The sequence below is a fragment of the Toxotes jaculatrix genome, chromosome 18, assembly GCF_017976425.1.
Source record: "Toxotes jaculatrix isolate fToxJac2 chromosome 18, fToxJac2.pri, whole genome shotgun sequence".
NCBI lineage: Eukaryota > Metazoa > Chordata > Actinopteri > Toxotidae > Toxotes > Toxotes jaculatrix.
Genome location: NC_054411.1, coordinates 13766679 through 13789794, shown reverse-complemented (window position 1 = coordinate 13789794; position 23116 = coordinate 13766679). Strand labels below are relative to the sequence as shown.

Below are 23116 nucleotides of genomic sequence, written 5' to 3'. Positions count from 1 at the left end.
TAGAATTAAGACATACATTTCTATGAGTGTGTGCGTGGTGCTGTATCACAATAAGACTTTGTAACTCATCCTGAGCCTGAATTTTGAGTGGAGCACATCCACTCTATGGTTTCAGATACAGGTGATGAAATAAGAAGTAAAAATGATGATGAAAAGAAACAAATAATCTTAACATAGGTATTCAGAAAGATAGACGACTGTTAAATCAAATCAGATTTTATTCAGCCAGGGTCTTTCTTGCAAGACTGCACTACAAATGGCTTCACCAACAAGTGAAAAAAATCAGCTTAAGAGATACAGGTCTGTACTGGTGGACAGTGGTGGCTAGTGGTGGTTTGGTTTAGTCCTGACAATTAAAGCAAACCAAAACCGACCTGCTAAACAACATAGTTCCATAAAATATCTGTATGTGTGAACATGCTATTTGTTGTGTTGTAGTGTTTTATCATTTTGAAAGACAGATTCTGGGTGGCGTATCGCATTAACAATGTTCATCAGCACCTTCAAATTCTTTTTGCTCAGAACCATAAACCAAACAAAACATCACTGGTTTCCATGTATACAACAAGTCCACCAGCTCCTTTGCTAGGAACAGTAACATTTGGAAAACCATTACACAAAGCATTTTACATGTATTCTTAAGAGCTTAATTATTTATGGTGCTGCAAGGAGTGAGTATTTAATTGGCGCCCTGCAGTCACTTCTGAGTACATGTGACAAGGCCTTGTTGGCAGTAAATGAGAAAACAGGAGCTTTTGTTTCGACAGTTTGATTGACTTGTTCTATGATGAGAAACAGTTTCAGTAAAAGTAAGTCTCCTACAATTTATGCTCCACTGAAGTACTATGCAGACAACTCAGGATGTCATTGTTCAGCATTTTGTTTTCCAAGAGGTGGCAAAGGGCAACTGTGAGCCTAGAACATCCATTTTAACTTAATTTTGTACTAATTTTTTTTCCAGCTAATTAGCGTTTCTCCCAAATGAGACTCATTGTTCTGCTATAAAGGCCAATGACAGCAAAGGCTGGGAGTTATGTAATGCTCCATGCTAACGCTCTGCAAATAAATGGCTTACTCTCCACTTCCCTTTTTACTTTTAAGACACTTTTCTCCAGCTCCTTCTCTCCTGTGTGCTGGTATTTTCCTTTTGAAAATGGGCTGTTATTGACATTTACTGAGAAAATAAGCAAAAATGTCAAGCCTTGTACCTCCAGCTGTATTCCTGTCTGGATTTGCAGAGTAGTTTCAAGTTTTAACTGTGAAAAGAAAAAGCTTAAAAGTTTCGGATTTTACACACACCCTGAAACATTTCTGTATTCCTGCTGCCAGTCATGGCAGGCAGACTATAAGACTTTGGAAAGTCCTCCGTCACTCTGAGACATTTATTGGTAGGCAGGTGTGGAGAGACATGTCTCTCTCTCCCCTCACACACACACACACACACACATTTACAGTTTCTATAACTCTGAATGAGTCTTGGGCAGAGCCAGAGGAGTTGTGCGATTGCACAGAGGAGCTGGTCTTTTGTCTTTATCCCGTGAATGAGCATAATGCTTATATTGATTGTGAGCCGGCTCTCACAGACGTCCTTCCACTGTGAGAAGCGACCATGGGGTTTTAACCACGTTAAGCACTGAGGTTAAATGCATGCTTTAATCAGAACCATCCTGATTAACTGAGGCAGCCCTGGGCCCTCAGGGGTTGATAACTCCGCTGGCTGACACTGCAGTGACTGGTGGGAGTAGCACATAACATCAGGTGTGTTCAGAGTGCAAGAAACAACTACAGTCTAACCAGCACAGAAAATCCTTAAACACTGGATGCAGAAACACTTTCTCTCAGCCCCTGAGGTTGGAGCACTGACAACAGGCCTGCATGACGGATCAGGAGGCTCTCCTCTGCCTATTCTCATCGCTGTGCAGAATCTTTTTGACTTTAGTATGTCAGCACTTTACTCTGAAGATGAACCAGCACCCATCCCATGATGTATGAGAGCCCAAAGAAAGGCTCCCCTCTCTGGAGAGCCTCTGTTCTGAGGAGGCTATTTAGAGCTTTCTCTCAGCCAAAGCTCACACACAGCTCGCTGTTTGGTAAGGCTCCTCTTCTGCACTTTTCCTGTCTGATTATACATGGCTTTCCAAACAAGCCTCTCCAAGTTTTGATTCTGACTGTGGTACTTTTAGTAGAGAAAGGCCAGTTGTTATGAGTGGATATTGGCTTGTTTGTACGAAGCCCACAGCTCTACCGTGAACAGCAAAGGACTGCAGCACATCCGATCAGGACTCAGTCAGGTATACATGCAATCCATACAGCACGACCACATTCGTAAGAAAACGGCAAAGTGAAAGGTCACCTAACTCTGCCCTTTCCTGCTAACACAAGCAACCTTGGCAAAAGCTACAGGTAATATAAGTAGCTAACATGTCTTCCCTTATAAAAAGTGACTGAAAAATGAATGATGGCCATCTGTGGCACAGCTTTCCACTGACCTGGTACACGTCATGTTGTATTTACATAAGATCTAATTACACTGCAGGCAGAAATCAGACAATATGAACCCTTAAAATACTATATTCAGACAGATCGCACGGTGATACCAGGTGTAAATGGGATCTGATGTTTGGTAACAGTGGCTAGAGGCTATAGTGTAAACACAAAGTGCTTTTCCATTCACCTGTTCATGTACACATTTTCAATTTAAAAAACCTAAGAGGAACTACCTGCCAACTGGAGAGAGGAGACACAGAGGCAGGTGAAAGCATCAGATCTGTGTGGAGTGATGAGGAGACTGTTACGCTCCTCAAAGTAAAACATAAGACAAACGTAAACGCCACATTTCCATCATGTTTGGTTGGAGCTCTTTTGTCATCTTGTTGCATCCTCCGGTGGTTTAATGGTAAACCGTAGAATTCATGTCACCAACTGTGTATCTTGAGACGTTTAGATCTTGCAGCCTTAATATGAGAAAAAAAAGAACAACCTGTTTCAGAAGAACTGATTGAGTTACAGGGAATTAGAGTTTATATTCTCTGATGCCTGCATAATAGATTTTGAGAGTCACACAGATGTGATCTGTTCCCTCTCTCTGTGCTTCTCTGTATCACACCAGGATCCACAACCAGAAGAAGACTCCTTGAGTGTATTGCTCAAGGACACATCAGCAGGGTGGATCTCACTGGAGTTTAACAACAACAAAAAAAGGAAGCGAGGAAATAGAATTAGGCTCATGTTCAAACCGGCATGTGAACAGAGGAGCCCTAGGATCCAGGTTTTTGTGGAGAGTGAACACCCAGCAGGTGTCTCAGAGCAACAGCCCCCCGTGGAGGTTCAGATGGAGCTGTCCACGTACAGCACGTCATGGATACATGTGATATATCAAGGAGCGGCAAGTGGAGGTTGGAAAGCCGCCTGTGCCATGAAGCGCACATCCGTTAATGTTCTGCAGTATGGAACAATGAGCATGTCTTTTCTCTGTGTCTCCTCTGCCTCACTGTCCTACTGTAAACCTGCTGCTGTACCAGGACCTGGAGCATTGTCTGATTCTCCCCCAGAAACCCTGAGAGAGTCGATGGAGAGAGCCTGTCACAGCCAAGCCTCTCAGATCATTTATTATTGATTGTGCAGACATGAGGTGGGTGGAGCAAGGAGGGCAGAAAGAGACAGAGAGGGAAAGTCTGTTGTGAGTCTGCTAAATCTACTTCTATATATTAAAAAATAGAAGTAGATTTAAAACACAAGGCAGAAGAAACCGATTAGCAAAAAGACAAAGAAAGCAGTGAAAAGAAGCAAGAGACGAAAAGCAGAAGATGAAAAGCAGGAATTTGAAGTCATTTAGATAAATTACTGAAACAGAACAGAATATGACATGCTTGAACAGACAGACAGTGGGTGAAGAAAAGATGGAGCTGTGGTTGGCTGTGTGAGGTTGTTTAGGGCAGGAAGCCTCAAAGCTTTGCTTGTAACAACACACTCCCTGCCTCCTGCAGGCTGTTGCGCCAGAGGCAGAAACATCTCTCTGTCGTCCCTCATCAACATTGTTCCCACTCCTGGGTCACCCGGTCCAACATTAGGTTCAGAAGCTCCCTGGGGAAGCAACTGGCTGCACTCTGTTAAAACACACCATGCCAGGGAGCAGGAGATGGAGAGTGGCTTTGTAAAGTCAACATTTAGCTGTGGGTGGCAGAGTCAGTCAGGTAAAGCTACAGGCAGCAAACACCTCTACAGATGAATTTCTTGTCATATATTACACCGTCATTGTCTCTGAATTCTTCTTTTCCATTTGTTGCATTAAACCATTTGTTCCAGTATGTGTCCCCTAAAACCGTGATATTATGAATGTACATGCTAGATTTTCTACAAAGCTCGAGCTGATTGCTTGTAATTAGGCCCTGAAGATTTTTGCCTCCGAGCAGAAACACATTTCCCATCTCATGTCTTTTGCTGGAGTGTTTTATTATCCAGCAACATTTCCCATAGGCCTAAATAAAGTAGCAGTCTAAATTAGTTTTTTAATCATATCTTCATTTTCTCCTCCTCTTCAGACGAAGGTGTTACGATGGAATGTCCTTGTGTAATTCAGAGAAACATCAACACGGTTCATTACTTCACTTTTAAATTCCTCGAAAAAACTTTTTCACACACACTAAACCCTGTGTGATTCATGAACCTTGTTTTTATGTGGACGTCATCTCTGGCAGAGGAAATACTGTTTGTGTTTGAAGTGAGCTGAAAACATTTATGTCACACATTCGCAGTACAGTGTATGTAACGCCTCGTAAATACAGTAAATTGACTGAGGTTGGTCCTAAGCCTGTGTGCTGTAGATGTTTGAGGAATCCACACTCAAAAAGACATCTCCATGCATGAGATACATCATTACAGTGGTTCCATACTGGGATCCATGTTACAGTGTGCAGCACAGCCAGCAGACCCAGAACCTGTTTGGCAGTCTGAGGGAAGTGCTGGCAGTATAGAGCCCAGGGCGAAGACATCAATCACACCACCGCCCTGGACCCACTGAGAACCAGCGGTGTCAGTGGTACTACTATGACCACCATCAATCACTCCCTTCGGTGCACTTCTTACAGTCATGAAAATACAGTAAACACATGCAAACACTATTGTACACGTTCGTCCTACAGAATGAGTCAGGTCAAAAAGTCAGGTTATCACATGATCACCACTGTCCAGCCCTGACACAGCCCAGCCAGTCTTGAGTCAGGGAGTCAGTCTTGTTCAGCCAGCGAGAAGGTGGTGAGAAAACATTTCTGTATGTGTGACAACCTGTTTGTAGAAGCTTTCTAAAGTATCACAGCCTTATCTGACTCTGTCGGAAGACCACTGACACCCCGGTGGACTGGAGGATGAGCACCTCCTTACAGAGTCGCACTGGTGTCTACATGGTCCACAGCAGAAGTTTAGCAAAGTAATATCATGTACAGTGAGGTCCAAAAGTCTGAGACCATGATTCTTCTTTTTTGCATTTGTTTCGAATGTAATACTAATTTTTTCATTGCAAATGAAAATATTAGCTTAACAATTTGCGTGAAAAGTGAATGATTTCAGAATATTTTAGTTTTTGCTACGTTCCCCTTTTGCTTTAATGATAGCATGCACTCAACCTGACATGGACTCCACAGTTCTGTTCAAAACCTGATGACCTGTTACTGTCATAAATCTCAAACCTGCATTCATCAGTAAATAGAACTTTTTTTCCAGTCATCTGCTGTGAAATGCTGGTTTTCATTAGCCCACCCCAATGCATCTGGCTTTGTTTTTCCTCCTGAGAAGTGATTTTGAAACTTGTACTCTGAGACCACAACAAGACAGCCATCTTTAAACTACTTTTTTTGGATTGGAGTCTTGCGTTCTTCAGTTAGCACATTTTGTATCAGTGATGAAGTTGCTATTCTATCTCTCAGGGAACTAAGCTTGATGTATTGATCTTCTGATGGTGTGGTCACTTTTGATCTGCCTGATCGTGCTTTGGATACAACTGATCCAGTTTCTGCAAAGCGTTTTAGAGTCCATTCACTGCCCGCTTAGAAACCTTTAGTACAGCCATGACCTGAGAAAAAAAATCCTCTTTGCTTAGAATAACAATTTGATTTCTTTCTCTTAGGTCTGAAACCATTTTTCCCACTGTCACAAGGCTACTTATAAAACAATGATCTGCTGGAAACCTGAGGCACAATCTTATTTCTAACAGATGAACACTGGCTGCAGGGTGAGTTACTTGAATGATCCTTTCAGATTATTTCCAGGTCTATGTGAAAGTATTAGAGATTTTCAGTGTGGTCTCACTGTGGACTTTTGAACCCCACTGCATAGGATCTTATTTGAGATAACTCATGGACTAACATTCTGACTGGAAAGTCAATGAACTTAACAGATAACTGGTTGAGCAGACCTTCTCCTGATACTGTGTGCTACCATTCATTGTTTGCAGTGTAAAAGCATAAGTAAGCTAGGACAGTTGTGCTGGAATGACATGGCCGGCTATAAAAGCTCTCTGGAAGATCCACTTCAACTCTGTACAGCTTGAAAACATGTTCATATTGGGAGCTCTATGCATGTAACACTGCAGAGCGTGTGGGTTGTCAAGCACCTTTTTTCATTTTTGTTAACCTTCAGCGCCTCTTAGTGATCATAGTTAAGAATTGCAAGATGCTGCACACTGCATACGTTAATCAGGAATTTACATACAAATGCAATCGCCTTCTCAATTTTAAAAATATTCACACAGCTTTGCCTCTGTGACAACAAAAGTTGCAGTCTGTGATGTAACTATGCTGTGCATTACCAGTGATACAGGGAGAAATATACAGTGTTGAGTGGATGGACTGCTCCCCAGAGGAATGCTGTAGCCCAAGGCTTTTTATTTTATGGAGAAAACATCCATGACAACTATAATATTTGCTGTGAGATTAACACCTGTCCTACAATGCTATCTACCTTCTGAAGTCTAATATCTCATGGATAAGTAGGTGAAGTGATTTAATCTAACGTTCCCTTATGTTGTGTATTTCTCCCCAAATCTCCCAAACATTTGATGATTTTGTTTTCTCTTTTTTTTGTATGTGTCCATCATATATAAATCATCACTACATGCTCCGCAGTTAAAGCTTGGCAGTTGGTAAGATCTTAGTTTGTATCCTATAAATGATTCAGTGGCTCCATCATGGTTTCATCTCACAGTTTTAACGAGAGGGCACTGAGCTCTGGAGAGAGGATTAAACGTGGGGTCTAAGGTGATGTTGTCAAAACAGTGTATGTTTTGATTATGCTTAATATATTTAAATAGAGTTTGGATTGTGACACAGTGGGAATTCATGCAGTTCAATAAAGAAACAGCAGATGAAATTAACAGTTTAAGAGGTGAACTTGTGCGCCAAGCAAAATGGAGCACAGCCTATAGGTTGTTGCTTAATACCTGATGTGTTTATAAGATAAGATAAGATACACCTTTATTATTGTTTGTTGCTGTGGTTAGCCTATTTGGAAAAGCAACAGTCTGATCTCTGCTATCACCAAATGAAGTCATAGGCTATGCAGTTAGCATAGCTCTAGATGAGTGTCATTCATAATTAGGTGTTAAATTGTGAGGGAGAAGCTAAAAACATGACACTCCCAAACTGACTCCATGATGAGAGAGAACTGCGGTGGTTGCAAGGTCAGAAGGTTTGTTCAACGCCTCTCTTCTATTGCACGTGATTAAAAAACACGAACAAATGCTTCCTGAGGAAGTAATAGCCATATCTTGGTCAGTCAAGCACCATGAGGAGCATGCATGATAAGAGAATGAACACTCCCCTCCTAAGGCCCTCCCCTGGACTTCTGACTGCCCTCTGTTGCCCCTGTCTTGATGGCCCTCTGCAGCTGTATTTTAATACTTACAGCAGTAAACCACCATCACTCAGGATGGACTCCAGACCCCCCTACCTGCTGTTGCTGCTGCTTCTCACCAGCCTCCTTTTCTGTAAGGACCCACTGTTGTGCTGCTTCAAATATAAAGGATATCCCTTCAGTTAAACCACATCTCATGATTGTTACTTCTTTTTTTTCCCTTTTCTCCAAACACAGCACAGTGTGCCAGGGGACAGTCATGTAAGTATAACTGCTTTATAGTGTACTGTATATCTGACTCTTGTTTATTAACCAGTCCAGGGTTTCTCCAGTGCTGAGACAGTTTGAGGTTATCCAGTCCTTGCTGTATTAGACAAGAAAGCTATTTATACCTCACACGGTTATTTTTTGCAGGATGAGGGTATTGTGTTATGCACTCCTGGCCTCCTTGATATTTTCAAGCCTTTAATGAGATTCATTGAAGCTATTTTTAGTTGTCACAGGTGAAGCTGGGTATTTCTTTCACATCAGCATGAATTTGGATGAAGTCAAATTTTTAATAGGTTTCAAACAACATGAATTTGAAAATAAAATGCAAATTTCTTCTTGAGTTCTTTTTATACAAAGATTTATCTGGAGTTCAGTCACTGTCTTAAAGGAATAAAGTAAGATGTAAGATGGCAACATCTACACTTTGTTTTTTTTTGTACAGATTAAACAAAAGAGATCTGATGTGTTCATTCATGAACTTTACTAGTAGGCACATTTTGTTAGGCTTTTTGTTTCCCAGTATCCAGTCTTTAGATTACTGACTGCTGGCTGGGGCTTCATATTTTGCATAAAGTCAAGAGAATAGTTTCAAACTTCTCTTTCTACTATCAGCAAGAAAGTGACTTAGTATATTTCCAAAAACTGGACTATTTCTCTAAAATTGTAATACCTACGTGTTTTTTGTGAAAAAAATAATTCAAAGCTAGTTGGCGAACCTTGAGTTAGAATTATTTTGTCAAATTACTATATTTACAATATCAAGAATGTACTTTTTCCCAGTCTATATATGTACTGCTGCAGCTGAGTAAGCCCAGTTATTCACTGTCTCAGTCATTCAACATCACTGAGCCTGGTGCCCAAACTAACAGCAGCACTTTCAGGATGTGGACTCACGCAATTGTTTTGTCACTGTTTAGCTGAGGATGTAGCTGAGATAAATCAACACAGCTCTCCCTGGGGGAAGAGAGGGTCAGACACTGTTTGTTGAAGCTTTTTCCTTCCTTCAGAAGCTCCGTCTTACTGTGTAGTAGATTGAGGGCCAGGGAGAGACTTCACCTTTATTGTGGAGAGAATAATAGACCCTGACTCTCACACTGTGTTACTGCTTCACTCCTTGGTTCTATATAGTCAAGACATGAAGTCCAAATGAAATTATTTATTTCTAATATGTGTGCATTTTGGTGTGTCTGTGTGACTTTGGGACCTACAGCATACATTATAGATACTGTTGGCCTTACAATCCTACCCGGCAGCACAGTTCAGAGTGGGACACCGGTGAGCATACACTGCCAGGTCAGCGTCAGTCATGACAACATCCCAAACCTGACACATACTTTCCAGCTTAGACGGGACGACAGTCTCATCCACTCCTCTACCACCACCGAAGACTCAGTCATATATGAACTCAACCCAGCCAGGGCAGCCGACTCTGGGAGTTATGAATGTCAGGTCACTGTCAAAGACAAGAGCAAAACCAGCTTCAGCCAAAGACTTGAAGTCACAGGTAAATCTGGTGATGACAACTTGTTACAATAAATTTCTCAAACAATGGTTCATTTATTATTTTTTAAATTGCTTTTGTCTGGTATGGGTAATGTAGTATAATATTAAAAGGGTAATAATATACCAGAAACTCTTTCATTTATCAGTACGTTTGGGGGGGGGGGGGGGGGGGGGGTCAACTTTAATTAGTAAAACAAAACCAGTCATGAATAATTCACATTACAAACCATTTTCCACAACATGACAGAATATTTTAGACTGATTTCCTGCCTCCTACTGTACAAATAACCATTTTCAGACACCTAAAATAACACTGTCTTAGTTCCTTCTTGGCAATACAGGGTTTTCACACCACCAACCATGATACATTCCTCACACCCAGGCAGCTCATGTATGTGTACTGTTATAGCTGAACAACCAGAATGTAGAGTAACGGCTTTGCCTTTCATGGTTCTGTTGGGTCTTCCTCTCCTCAGGCCTGCAGATCCCCATTCTGTACCTGAATAAGACGACACTCTATGAGGGTGACAGCTTCACAGCCACCTGCAGTGCTCCGGAGGAGAAAGGATCCCTCATATTCAGATTTTTCCAGCAATTTAGATACGAAGAGCCTCAGAAAATGAAGCAGATAGCACCCACTGGAAACTCATCAGAGACCACCCTGGTCTTGAGACAGGCTGGAGAATATTTTCTGTACTGCGACTATGAGATCAACTTGGTTTCTGGGGCAAGAAGCTCCAACCACAGCAACAAGATTCAAGTGATAGTCAGAGGTGATTAGGGTTATCACATCACCAAAAAAAAAGATCAGATTGCTAGAAGAAGGATGTGTGATTAACTATTCTGAGTTGTGTCTTGCAGAACTCCACATTGTCCCAGTCATGAATGTGCTGCCTTCTTCTGAGGTCTTTGAGGGCGACCTATTGGATGTAGTCTGTAAAGTGATGAGTCCAGTGCGGAACGTGGAAGTATTCCTGACGAAGGACAAGAGGATCCTCACGAAAGCCCCAATCAGCCTCTTCTATCAATTCAGGACTAAAGATGGCGACTCTGGGGAGCTGGTGTGCAAGGCAGAGTGGAGAAATGTGCAGAAAGAATCCTATCAAAAAATAACAGTCAAAGGCAAGTGCTGGATATCACCATCATGAAATATCTAATATGTCATTAAGTACCATCTTATCTTAACATTAAAATCCCTTTCTATGGTCAGAATAAATTAAAATATATATTGTATAATGCTTCACTTTTTGTTGTCTGTCCCCAACAGCGCTGTTTTCAAAGCCATACCTGACTGTGGAGCCTTTAGACATATTTGAGGGAGACCGTTTCAAACTGACCTGCTCAGTCTCCATTTACATTCCTGAGAGGGTCAGCGAGCAAAACATTCAGTTCTCCATCTACAAAGATAACGTCAAGCTCAGCCATTCAGAGACGTACACTGATGTGGCACGACCTGACAGAAATGGCAACTACACCTGTAAAGCCAAGTTTGCCTCTCTTGCGGTCCGTCTTGAAAAAGAAAGCCAAACACTTGTTGTTAAAGCCAAAGGTAAGTCATGAAGTTGAAATTACAATTGGATGTTTTTGTGGGAGACAGTCTGCGAGTCAGCAGATACACCCCTTAGGTCCAGACTCAAACATCACACTCGTCAACTACATGATGGATTTGGACATTCAAGGTTCCCAGATGATGAATCCTAATGACCTTCATGCTCCCCTTACTTTTACTCTGGGGCCACAACCAGGTTGACATTGTGGATTTTTATTGAAATATCTTGACAACTATTGGATGGATTAAGGATGAATTATAATCACTTTGATGATCTTGACTTTTCATGTTGTGCCATCAGCAGGTCAAAATGTCAGTTAGTTAAGCTACACAGTGTGCAAATGTGAGCAAATGTTAGCATGCTAACACACTAAACTCTGTGAACATGGCAAAAAAAAAAATTATACCTGCTAAACATCAGCATGTTTGCATTGTCATTATGAGCATGTTAGCAGGAGCATGTTAGTTAGGACTCAGTCTTTTTTGTCTATTGCATTGACTAACTGACTAACTGGTTAATTATCTTTATCCCCAGTTCTTGTTTCAGAACCTGTGCTGAGTGTTGTTGGGGGTACGCTGGTGTTGGGAAAGCCGTTTCAGCTGCTCTGTCACAGTGACTCTGGCACTCTGCCTATCACGTACAGCCTGCACGGCCCTGAACTGAATGTCCAAAGGGTGGTGAGCAAGCCGGGAGGACAAGCCATCTTTAATTCCTCAGCCATCTTTAAGAGCTCAGACTTAAACAAATTTCTTTGCCACGCAAAAAACAGTCAACACAAGCCTCCCATGATAGGACCAGGGCAGCAGCTGCTCCATTCAACCAACATCATAGGTGTGTTTGATGCAAGATCAGTTAAACTAATGTAAAAACATTATGGACTGCAAGTCTAACATGGATTTTACTTTCTGCAGAGCCAGTGTCAAAACCAGTGCTTACTGTAGCCCCCGGCATGGGGAATGTCCCTGAGGGGCAGGACGTGAATCTCACCTGCTCTGTTCAGAGAGGCACTCTTCCCATCATCTTCACCTGGTACCGCACTGACACACAAGATGCTCTGGCTTCGCTTACCTCCAAGAAACTGGAGGAATCCTACTTCATACATAACGTCAGGGAAGAGCACAAAGGGGAATATTACTGTGTGAGCACCAACCCAGCCAACGAAACCAAGCAGAGTCGCACTGTCTCGATTAGAGGTGTGTTTAATCTTCAGTTGATGCAGTGATGGTCGTGCCTTTGTTCTTGTATGCCTGTCTTTGTCAGGCTCAATTAGAGTTATTTAGTTATTGTTTACGAATGAATATAAGGGATTTTAAAAAGATAATGTAACATAGTAAAAATAGAAAATAATCTTTCTCATCCCTTTCCTTCTCATCGGGGAACATGGATTGTTTGGTTTTTGTTTGTTTTTTTTGGGTTTTTTTTTTTTGGACCCAGCATTTACTTATAGATCAGCTAGAATATAAATAATTGAACCATAATATGCTAGAAGTATAGTCCCAGAAGAAAATTTTACATAAAAATAGTAAATGAAAAGTTACTTTAAAGGAAATTTCAAGTGAGTGTTGGAATTTGCATTCATTCACATTTTTAGCATCCAGCTAAGATTCTCATCTTTGCAGTGAGAGCAGGTTTAAAATAATCTTATCTTAATAATCAGCAAAGGCTAAAATGATCTTAGATATGAAATGACTATATGTATACAAATGAGAGGTAGACTACTATACTATAAATGTAATATAATTCTGATCCATCTGTATATTTGATTCACATTTATTCTACAGTGAAGTTGGCTGCCTGGAAGAAAGGTCTTATTGCAGCCTCCTGCATCCTGCTTATTCTGGCCTTGATCCTTTTTATCGCCTTTAAAAAACATCTCCTTCAATTCAAAAGGAAAAGAATAGGCGAGCTGTCGGTGTGAGTAACATTGCTCTTGCTTATCAGAAATCAGGGTTTTAAAGGTGAAGTAGCATGAGTTACAAGAAGTATGGGGACATCCATAGAGCTTCCAGTTCTAAAAAGCTCATCGTGTTTTGTCATCTTAGGAAGTCAGCAAGGCACCAAAGCACCAAAGTAGAGCGACTGAGCCTCACCCTGGCAGAGGTCAATGAGACTGCAAATGGTAAAGGCTCTTATACTGTCAGAAATACAGGCCTGCAAATTGTTCATTTTTAAGCATTAAAGCAGTGCTGTAGCTTGTACTGATTCAACAGCCAGTGCTGGTTTTTTCCTCTCTTTGTAGCCACACCAGGCATGATAGGAAAGAGTGTTTGGAGTGATCCTGCATCAGGCTCTGGTGAGTAGAGTGTACAGAGATATTGTTTTTAAATGTATGCATATTTTTTTAAAGGGTAAGGCTGATATTATTCTGTGTTTTTCTTCTTGTCAACAAATTCCAAGAAAAGATCCAAACTAAAAATGTGTCAGTCTGTCTCTCTCATACTTTCTGACTTCCCAACCCTGTCACAAATCTATAGTTTCATTTTTAAAAAACATTTAAGTCATTTCCTGAACAGCTGGACACTGTAGTGTTACTAAAACAGAAGGAAATAATGTGTTTGTTGGGAACTATTTTCAACTGCGGATTAATACACATCTGGTATTGGAGCAGCAGGGTGGTGTGTGTGGCTGTCAAAATAATCTACTACTACTAGAAGGGAGGTTCTGGGTCTCTGTAAAGCTCTTTGAGACAATTTTGATTGTGGAAGGCACTATATAAATAAAACTGAATTGAATTGAACTGAAAAAAATACTATTTGGAATCTATTTGGAATACCACCAGCCATATCTTTTAAATATGGCTTTATTTTAATGCTATTCTGTTTGCAGATTTTAATACAAAATGAAGTTTGAGTTTGTTAATGCTGGCCACTGTTATGTGCTGCAGACACCGATGACCAGAGCAGTGTGACTGCTGCAGAACCTCAGTACACAGAGGTGAAGACCAAACAGGCAGATCCCAACAGAGGTAAAACTGCCACTGAGTTTTAATATTGTTTCAAAAGTGTGTAATCAGTGCTAAACTGAATCAATTTGACCCAAAATAATTACATGTTTGTTTCATATTAGCTTCAGTGAGCAAGGGCACAGACACCGTGTACAGCGAAGTGAGGAACTCCAAGCAAGGTATGACTAACATCCTTCTTACGTTACACAGTGAGCGAAATTAGGTCACTGGCTGACATTTGAAAAAAAGCGCCAGGAAACAGGATCAGCTCCGACTGTAAACATATGCATTGTTAGTGAAAGAATGTCCCATTAAAACAGAAAGCCTTGCCCCAGGTGTCCACTTCCTGCTTTCATCAAAACTAGCTTCCTGTTCCAACAATCAGAGCCAAACAGCGTGTACATCCGTTAAGACTAAGTGAACAACACACTCCATTGTTTGATACTCCTGGGGGAAACTCTTGTCCATTGTTTAGTCATTGGCTCCTAATGACTCCAAGCAGTTCATACGTCATTTTGTGTCACACGAAGATGCAGCAGAAGTCTCCATGTGCTCTAACAACGTCCTTGCTCATATGAAAACACTTTTAACATATATATAATGTTGTGAATGTGAGCAACATAATAAATTGTCAGTTTTCTGGGAGCATGGAGCTGTTCATTTGAGTACTGATGAGCGTGCAAGCCATCCTTTAATACTCAGACTCACTTTGTTTCCTGAGATTGTCCTCTGGCTTTATTTTTGCAGGTGTTCCAGAGCAGGCTGAGGGTGTAAGTAGCAGCACACACATATCATGCATACAGTGCATGCACATACTACAAATATGTAGACACACACTCATGAATTTGTTGTGTCTTTTCTCAGAGAGACCTCTCACGGACAGACACAGTACAATAAACAAAGTCAGTTTCTGTTGTTTATAGACAGGTAACTGAAAGTATTATATTCCAAGTATCATACTGTTTTGTTTTGTTTTTTGGGGGATCTTGATATATACCAGGGTCTAAAAGCCAGAATATCTCAGGCTCTGCTGCTTTAATTTTGAGAATGAAAGTGCAAGCCCTGTCATCGTAGAGTCTTTTAGGCAGCTCACAGCAGGTCAGCTGAACATGCAAAAATGTGCAATTTGTCTACAGGCAACCATACCATTCAACAATAAATGAAGGATTAGTGCATATTTACTTGGATTTAAGTGGAGCACTTTTTTCAAGGAAATTCCTCTGGAAATTAACACATTTCACCAGCTAAACAAAAATTGGAGTTTTAGAACTTTCAGATTGCTTTGCTGGTAAACCTTCAGTTTACTTTGTTCATTTCTGTTCAAGACGAATGAGTTGTCAGCATATCACTGATATCTAATTATAAGCAGTAATTCTGTCACTCTGATTGATATGGGCTACAGTGTCGTAGTAATCTTGTAAGTATCAAATTAGAGCTATTCTTTTCTTCACATGAGCCTCATATTTTGTTTTTTGTCCCCCTCGCAGCAGGGGTCTGTGGAATATGCTCAGCTGAATCATGATACGGCTCACCACGGTGACCATGGCGACCACGGCGACCACCCTGTCCAGGATGACCACATGAGCGAGGTTGATAACAGTGTTGATATCAACACTGCTGAACACTGAGAATGAAACCATGACCCAAAGCCAGACTGATAAGTGACAAAACAAGAAAATTTATTCCCTTATTTATCTGGGTCCCTAATGCAGCTGGAGTCTTTTTTTTCCTGAAAGACCTTAAACAGCCGTAAGCAATCACAGTCTGTACTCTGGGATTTTTGTTACACGAATGTTCCACCCTGTAAATGTTTTTGTTAAGTGTTGTTAAGTGTTTCTCTTTCCTTCACTGGTAGTTTTCTTGCCAAGACACAGAGAAAGGATGTCTGCTGTGACCCTAAAGAAAAAAAAAACTCAAATCTGTATCCTTCCACTCGATATCTAGCCTTTGAAATCAGCATAGTAGTGATATTTCCTCTTTTGTAATGAGGTTGGGAGTACATCCATCAGAGCCCTCTGATGTGTGAGAACCAGTTCGGTTTAAACCACTAGAGGACAGACTTCAGGCGGCACTGCATGGAAACTTAGTGCCATCTGGCTGTGATCTCCTTTAATGTGAGAAGGGCTTTCACTGCGTTGTCACCGCATTAGGAGATATCAGTTTCATTTTCCATTAACTAAGGTTTAATTGAATGATATAACATGAACTTATTCAAGGTCTCCATTTACATAGGACTGATATGTTGAGCAGATGCATCTCTTAAGGCTGTGTGCTTACACAGATACACATAACTGAACCCATGACAACAGAGCAGGACAATTGATTTATTAATTGATTTATTGGTTTGAACCAAGAAATAAAATGTCTTATTTGAGAATTATTTACAATAATTGAGCGATAAAATGTGGTGTCATTACCACAAAAAATATACTCAGTATATGATCAGACTCTACCAAAGGGTTGATTACCGCCCCCATTAGACCGCAGATAGCAGATACTATTTATCTAACAATATCCCCAGTTTGAATCTTGGGACTTTTGTTGTGCATCATTCCTCTTTTATGTCACCTCTGCACTGTCTGATATCAAAATATTAGACAGTGCACCAAGAAATTGAAGATAAAGAGAAGAAAACCATTCAAACATCCCCATAAGTCGTGACAGTGAGGCAACATGTATAATAGCATAATCTAAATGGAATTCACTTATCATTAGTTTTATTATGTTAGCTTTTTCTACCGCAATGTAAAAAATGTCTTCTTTGAAATCGGCCTACATGCCATGCACGACGTGCCAGAATAATAAAGTTATCTATATTTCTACTGTCACATCAATCCTCTCTATTTTTATTGATTTCCATGGTTTCCCTTCAGCTAACAGATTTTGTTCATATAGTTTGTGTGGCTTCACAAAATTATTTGACCTCTTTCAGAGTCCTGCATGAAGTCAAAAGTGCCTTAGTCATCATTTCCTCAGCTCCTGAAAGTCTGACACTTTAGAGAAACAGCAGTGAGCTGGGGACAAGCTAAGCAAATTATAAAGGTGCTGCACTCGACCTTAATTCAAGAGCACACATCGGGTTCGGTCAGTTCATGGCAACTGCTGTCGACAGTGTGGATTATGAGGATCTGCTTTTTGACAGGAAGCTCTTAGGAATACTGAACAGCAGATCAAATCCGTGTGGGAATCTTTAGCACCTGACACCAGAGCTAACACCAACAGCCCGCCACCAACGACCACACTTTCATCTCCATTCTTAGCGCAGACTAACGTATAGAACAACCTGCAGATGAAGTGCTCATCTTCATTATCTGCCTGCCTGCTATTTATCCATGTGTGCTTGTGTATATATGTGTGTATGTGCTCTATGCCTGTCTGATGTCTCCTCCTCCACCACCTCTGAGCTTTGTTCGTCACTGTAATTGTGCTAAGTCTTCATGAATGTGTGCACAATATGTGACACCGGGGAGTGGTACAATATTTCCAGGGTTTGCACCATTCCCTCAGGCCCCCGAGCTCTCATATCCCGAATGATATGTGTGCTTCTTGGTCTCTGTGGGGTCCTCAGAGGTATCTATGAATGGATACGGCTTCAGCTCTGAGTTGCCAAAATGAAAACTCACCCTTGCTCTGAGGATAGAACTGCATCTCAGGCAACTCATGGTTTATTAATCACATTACTTAACCAGGAGGCAGGCCTTGACAGGAGGGAACAGCACATTTTGAGCAGCAGTGATCAGGCACACAGGAACTGATACTGTGTTACATAAATATAAGAAGCGTAAGTTATCTAGTATCATTAGAAATAGGCTGTTGGGATATAATTAAACAGTGGGCACAGAAACTTGCAGTGGTTTTTATTACGACCAAGAGAGAAAACCGCAAAGTCGTATAACGGTGCTTGCTACAAAACTGTGTATGATGCTGGCAGAGAAGGGGAGAGTTTTTTGAGTGCACTCCTATGGGTCATTTTAGACGCCACACACTTTGCCCAAGGATGGTGTTGTTCTGCCTTCAGATCTTTGCTGTCTGTCTGCTCTGTCAGGGGGAAGATGGTGGATTTACTACCGTTCCCAAAGTTATGATGTGTGAGGTCAGGTACCCTGACAGATATTTGGGATTCATGTTTCAGGGGGGCATGCACGCACCTTCACTCCCGGGGAGAAATGCCGTCACGCGATCAATGCCAATAGTGTGGTAATGAAGGAAAGGGGCTGGGCTAAATACATAAGGTAAGAATGATAGATCAGTCTTACGAGCCCAGTACAGTCCTCCGTCTGCTCTTTATTACTGCACGTACACTATTCGTGTCTGCGACACGTAACCTGATCCAGCCCCGCCTGTATGTGGAGCACAACTCCTGAACTACCATTGGCTGCTGTGCTAAAATTAGCATTTTGACCCCTGTGAAATGCATTCTGGGAATATCCTGTCTTTGACTTGGCCTTATGGGGCCTGTGCTGTTTGTGGTCTTCAGAAGCAGCAGTGAGGTCATCACGAAGGCCTCACCTTTCGGTGAACGGAACATTTATGTTCTGGAGATGTTCTTTTGTCACTTTGTAGTAATCTTAAATTTTTATGTGGTTATATGTTTGCAATTGTCATTATAATCATTTTACATTAGCTTGTTTAATTCCTGAGATTTAATTTCTTTACTCTGTATTTTTACAGTATTACTACTCTTCTAAATGTATTCTTGCAGAAGTATCCATTCCCTAAGAACAAATAGCCAAGACAAATGAGTGTTCAGTTGAATGTTTTTTTAAACAAACCTTTTTATTTAAATTCAATAATAACATAATGAGCATACATAAGTTACCCCTTGTTGTTGTATATAATGTTTATATTAAGTAAAATAGTGTAATAAGACTAGTGAGTTACATGACAGAGACAAATTTGTATGTATGCATAAATAAGTAGTTACAAAAAACTAAGCATATCCATCCTTTTTAAGCTAATGTTTTACATTTTATCATATGGATCCATGTCCCTTAGTGTCACTGCTTCTCCCTGAGGGTTGCAGGGTTGGCTGGAGCCAGTCCCAGGTGACACTGGGCTAAAGGTTGGGTACACCCTGGACAGGTAACTAGTCTGTCAAAGGACAAACAACCATTCAAGCTCACATTCACATCATCCCTAAAAATATGAGAGTCTCCAATTAACCCATGTGCTTTTCTTTTGACTGTGGGAGGGAGCAGGAGTACCTGGAGGAGACCCATGAAGGCATGAAGAGGGCATCCAGGCTGCACGCAGGGGGGGCCCAGTTGGCGCACAACATCTCAGGGCCCCTGGGACATTGCACTTAAGTATCTGTAGTACAGCACATCCCAGGTCTGAAATCTGTTGATACTGGTGTTATACTGGTGTTTGCATAATGCTGCATTTCAAGAGGTAATTGTCTGTTTTGAAACTGGCATCACATACATACAGTACATACTATATTTTTTTATTCTTGTCATTGACAAGCAGCCACATGTCACTGTGCTGTCTAAAGGCTGCAGGCTAAAGGCAGCCCAGGCATGCCATTGTATGAAAGTGTGATACCTCATTGTCCTTCATATGCTGAGTAAAGGGTAGATTTAGTAAGTCCACCTGTTTGATGTCCTCCATCTTTAATTGCTTAAGCTCTCACAGATCCAGGAAACTAATTCATCATAACCTTGTGCAACCTGGTCAGACTGGACACACATGCTCTTCTTCATTGACCGCTGACCGTTTCCAGATCGAAACACATGCCCCCATTGTGCAATCAAGCATCAACAAATTATGCACAACTTTTAACCTCTAACCTCCTTTTCCACGGACCCAGGCTTCAGCTAAGGTAACCCTATCCTCACACAAACAGTCAGCCAGCCTTGGTGCTACTCCCACTCCCCTCTGTGTTAAGTCTGAGCCCTCTTGCTTTCACTGTGTCCCGGACAGCTGCGGCTCCTGTTTACTGCCTTTACCTCTTTGCAGTACAGCATTCTTTATACAGTGTCAACAGCAGCATTCCTCAATAGGACAGACGTTTTTTTCCCCCTTGTCTTCCATTGGGCCACTGGATGGCACACTAATAACTATTCTAAACAGTCTATAAAAGCTTTCTCATGGGACAGTTTATACACAGCTGTACGGGAAGCCTTTTAATTTTGGGTCACATGGTCCACTGGAAAATATTAAAGTGTTTATGAGTAGTCAGGGGGTGCCTGGGTTCAGATGCTCTGCCCTGTCTTATGCCAACATCTGAACAGTTATATTTCTCTTGGGACAAAAAAAACATATTCACATACCCAGTGGGAAGCCTGCAGAGTTCATTCACCTCCACCAGCCTGCACCTGTTACTGTTTAGGCCAACATAAGAGCTATGACATTAAGTAATTAGTGATTTAAAACTATACAAATGCCTGTATGTTACTCAGATGAATTGAACAGAAATAAGGAAGTTTTATGTACATTAGTCCATAAAATAGAACACATACAATCATTTCTTGCTGCAGTCTGATATAATGATGAATTACCTCGACAGGAAGAGAAACAAGTCTGTAATGCTGATTCAGGTATGAGGTAGTTAATTATGTGATTTCCAGCTCCAATGAATCTCTGTAGGTTTATCCATTCATCTTAAAAAATCAAACTATAATAATGGGATTATAATTAAGACATTTTTATTTATCTATTGAAGATTTAAAAAAAAATTAAAGGGGTACTCCAGTAAATATTATGCATCCATAAAGTTTTGGGACCCACAGGAAACAGACTGACTTTTAGTCCTTATGGATCAAGCTTCAAAAATGTTGACCTTAATGACACCATCAGAGTTATTTTGTCACTATAAAAACTAAACTGTACCTTCTGTAAAGCTCCTCCACACCCACAGAGGTTAGTATACAATATATATATTTAATGAGTTTGATTGATACAAAAACTGTTATTAAAACTGCCAGTTATTTTCAAAGTCATATGAGATGAGGTTGTACCCTTTGTCCATTAATATGTGTTTTTAATTTAAAAAACTTTGGAATGGGTTTTGACAAAACTTTATGTAGAGTTTGGGTAAGGAGGAACTCAAAAAGTAAAATTCACATTCCTCCTTCAAGCTGTTGTTGGCCCAATCAGACAACTTGGTAGCACTGCAGAGCTGATTTGTAATTCAGACATAAGTGCCTGCCATTTTTTTTCCCAAACTCACAACAACTAAATAAACCAAGAAAACTGTTTGGCCATGTAGTGCTGTTATTATGATGAAAAATGCTTAAAATGGGCCAAGAGGTTTAACTTATGTCCTACTTGATTTACAGTGATGGAAAATATCTTCACTAAGTTCAGTTTGTGGAACTGGCATTTGGCTTTGACTATTGCATAATGAATTTGAGTATGTTGTCCACAAAGCACAGACTGTTGAATGTTGTGTTGTCCTGATTGTATAATATATTAATATAATCACTGTAAAAGAAAAAAAGCACATTACTGGAAAAAACCCATGTATGGGTTTCATGTCAAGCAAAAATAATTTATTTTAATAAATCTAAATAAGACTTGAAAAGGTTCAAACATATATATCATTTGAATAGTATGATGTTAAAAAAATACATACATGTATTCATTCAGTCAGTGGTCACAAATATGGACCAATTCCCATGGAAACTATGCGCTCATGACTGGGAGGGTGCAGCAACTTAAGAATCCAGAGGCATGGGAACCATGAGGGCCATGCCGTGTATGTAGGGCCAGATGGCAGTTGGGCGCATTTTCAACAGCAAATGGCTCAATTTACTTTTGGTTGGCTTGGTCTGATGTGCTCTGTGAGGGGACTCATCTGTTTATGAATTCACTTCATGCCACTTAATCCTGTAGTCTACAAGCATAGAATCGGAATCAACTCAGAGAATGATGCTTGATAAAATAAGTTTTTTACTGATTTAGATGTTCTTCACATTAAATAAAAAAAAATCAGATATTCAGGAAAGGATTTGCATTTGTTGAAGGAAATTATGTTGTTGTTCCCTAGAGTGCGTTATGTAATTTGTTTTTTCACCAAGGCCACAGTGGAAAGAAGTGCATTATTGATGACACTTCAGTTCACTGGAGGTAATTCTAGTGTAGCCATATTTGTGCTCAAGCCTTACATATGTCCTCAACATCTGGCATTAAATTTTATTTCTGATACATTAGCTGCTTCAAAGTAACTCAACCAGCCTATGGCAAAAAATACTGGGTACCATAGCTCTATAGAAGTTATGCCTCGTGAGCTGGAAAGCTGATTTAGCAGCAGATACAAAGCGAGATCTTTTTTAAAAGAGAATGTTGTGAAGTTCAGCAAATATCTGTTCTGATTTTTATATGTTGAGACTGAGTATCACCAACAAATCAGTCTGTTGGTGCCTCTCACTTTTGAGTTTCCCATAATGGAACCATCTCCACTGTAGTCACCATGATGTCCTTCTTTCTCACTGAACGACAGAGGATTACTCCCTCCTGATTTAGATTCCAACTCCATTTTTTTTCTGCCCACTGCGTGTGCCGTAACCGGATACTTTTCAACCCGAGTATATATCTCCTACTGGGCCTGTGGAGATCCAGACAGAGACTAATCCCTACAGTGTTTAGCGGCCAGTGATGTAGGTGTATTCATATGTTGCCTGATAAGAGACGTACTCTTGTTGTCACCCATGGGACCTCATGTGCCCAGGACAGCAGGGTGGTTTCTGAGAAAAGGCTTGTAATGTCACGCAAGAGTGTGCAGACGAGGACGGGCGGCGTTTTTGTAAAAATATACCTTCCAACAACCTGGCTGAAGGTCTGTGTTTTCTCAACCCTCTGCGCCCTACTTCTGTTTGAAATTCCTGCTAAGAGTCAAAGCAAAGCTGTGAAACTATGTGTATGCTTGGACGTGGATTATTCAAACAGAATTTTCAGAGATACACATGACTTGTGTTACACTGACCTTTTTAGTCAACAATGTTTATGAGGATGGCAGCCTGCATTCACAGCATGCAATACACAGACAGGATGCTTCACAGCT

General features: G+C 40.8%; 1 protein-coding gene across 6 annotated transcripts; it reads left to right on the top strand.

Moving 5' to 3' along the window:
- Window positions 1-7879: 7879 nt before the first annotated feature.
- Window positions 7880-16940, top strand: pecam1 (platelet/endothelial cell adhesion molecule 1). Of its 6 annotated transcripts, none has more exons than XM_041063354.1 (16): window positions 7898-7978; window positions 8083-8106; window positions 9326-9619; window positions 10095-10391; window positions 10480-10740; window positions 10886-11167; window positions 11703-11999; window positions 12080-12361; window positions 12950-13082; window positions 13211-13287; window positions 13408-13461; window positions 14053-14133; window positions 14241-14291; window positions 14860-14882; window positions 14977-15039; window positions 15600-15730. In XM_041063354.1, the coding sequence occupies exons 1-15, from the start codon at window positions 7921-7923 to the stop codon at window positions 15007-15009; spliced, it is 2247 nt and encodes a 748-aa protein (XP_040919288.1). In that variant the 5' UTR covers window positions 7898-7920; the 3' UTR covers window positions 15010-15039; window positions 15600-15730. The 6 variants fall into 6 exon arrangements, with proteins under 6 accessions (XP_040919282.1, XP_040919288.1, XP_040919287.1 ...); XM_041063353.1 differs by having other exon boundaries at window positions 14235-14291; XM_041063348.1 differs by lacking the exon at window positions 14977-15039 and having other exon boundaries at window positions 7880-7978; window positions 14235-14291; window positions 15600-16940.
- Window positions 16941-23116: the final 6176 nt, after the last annotated feature.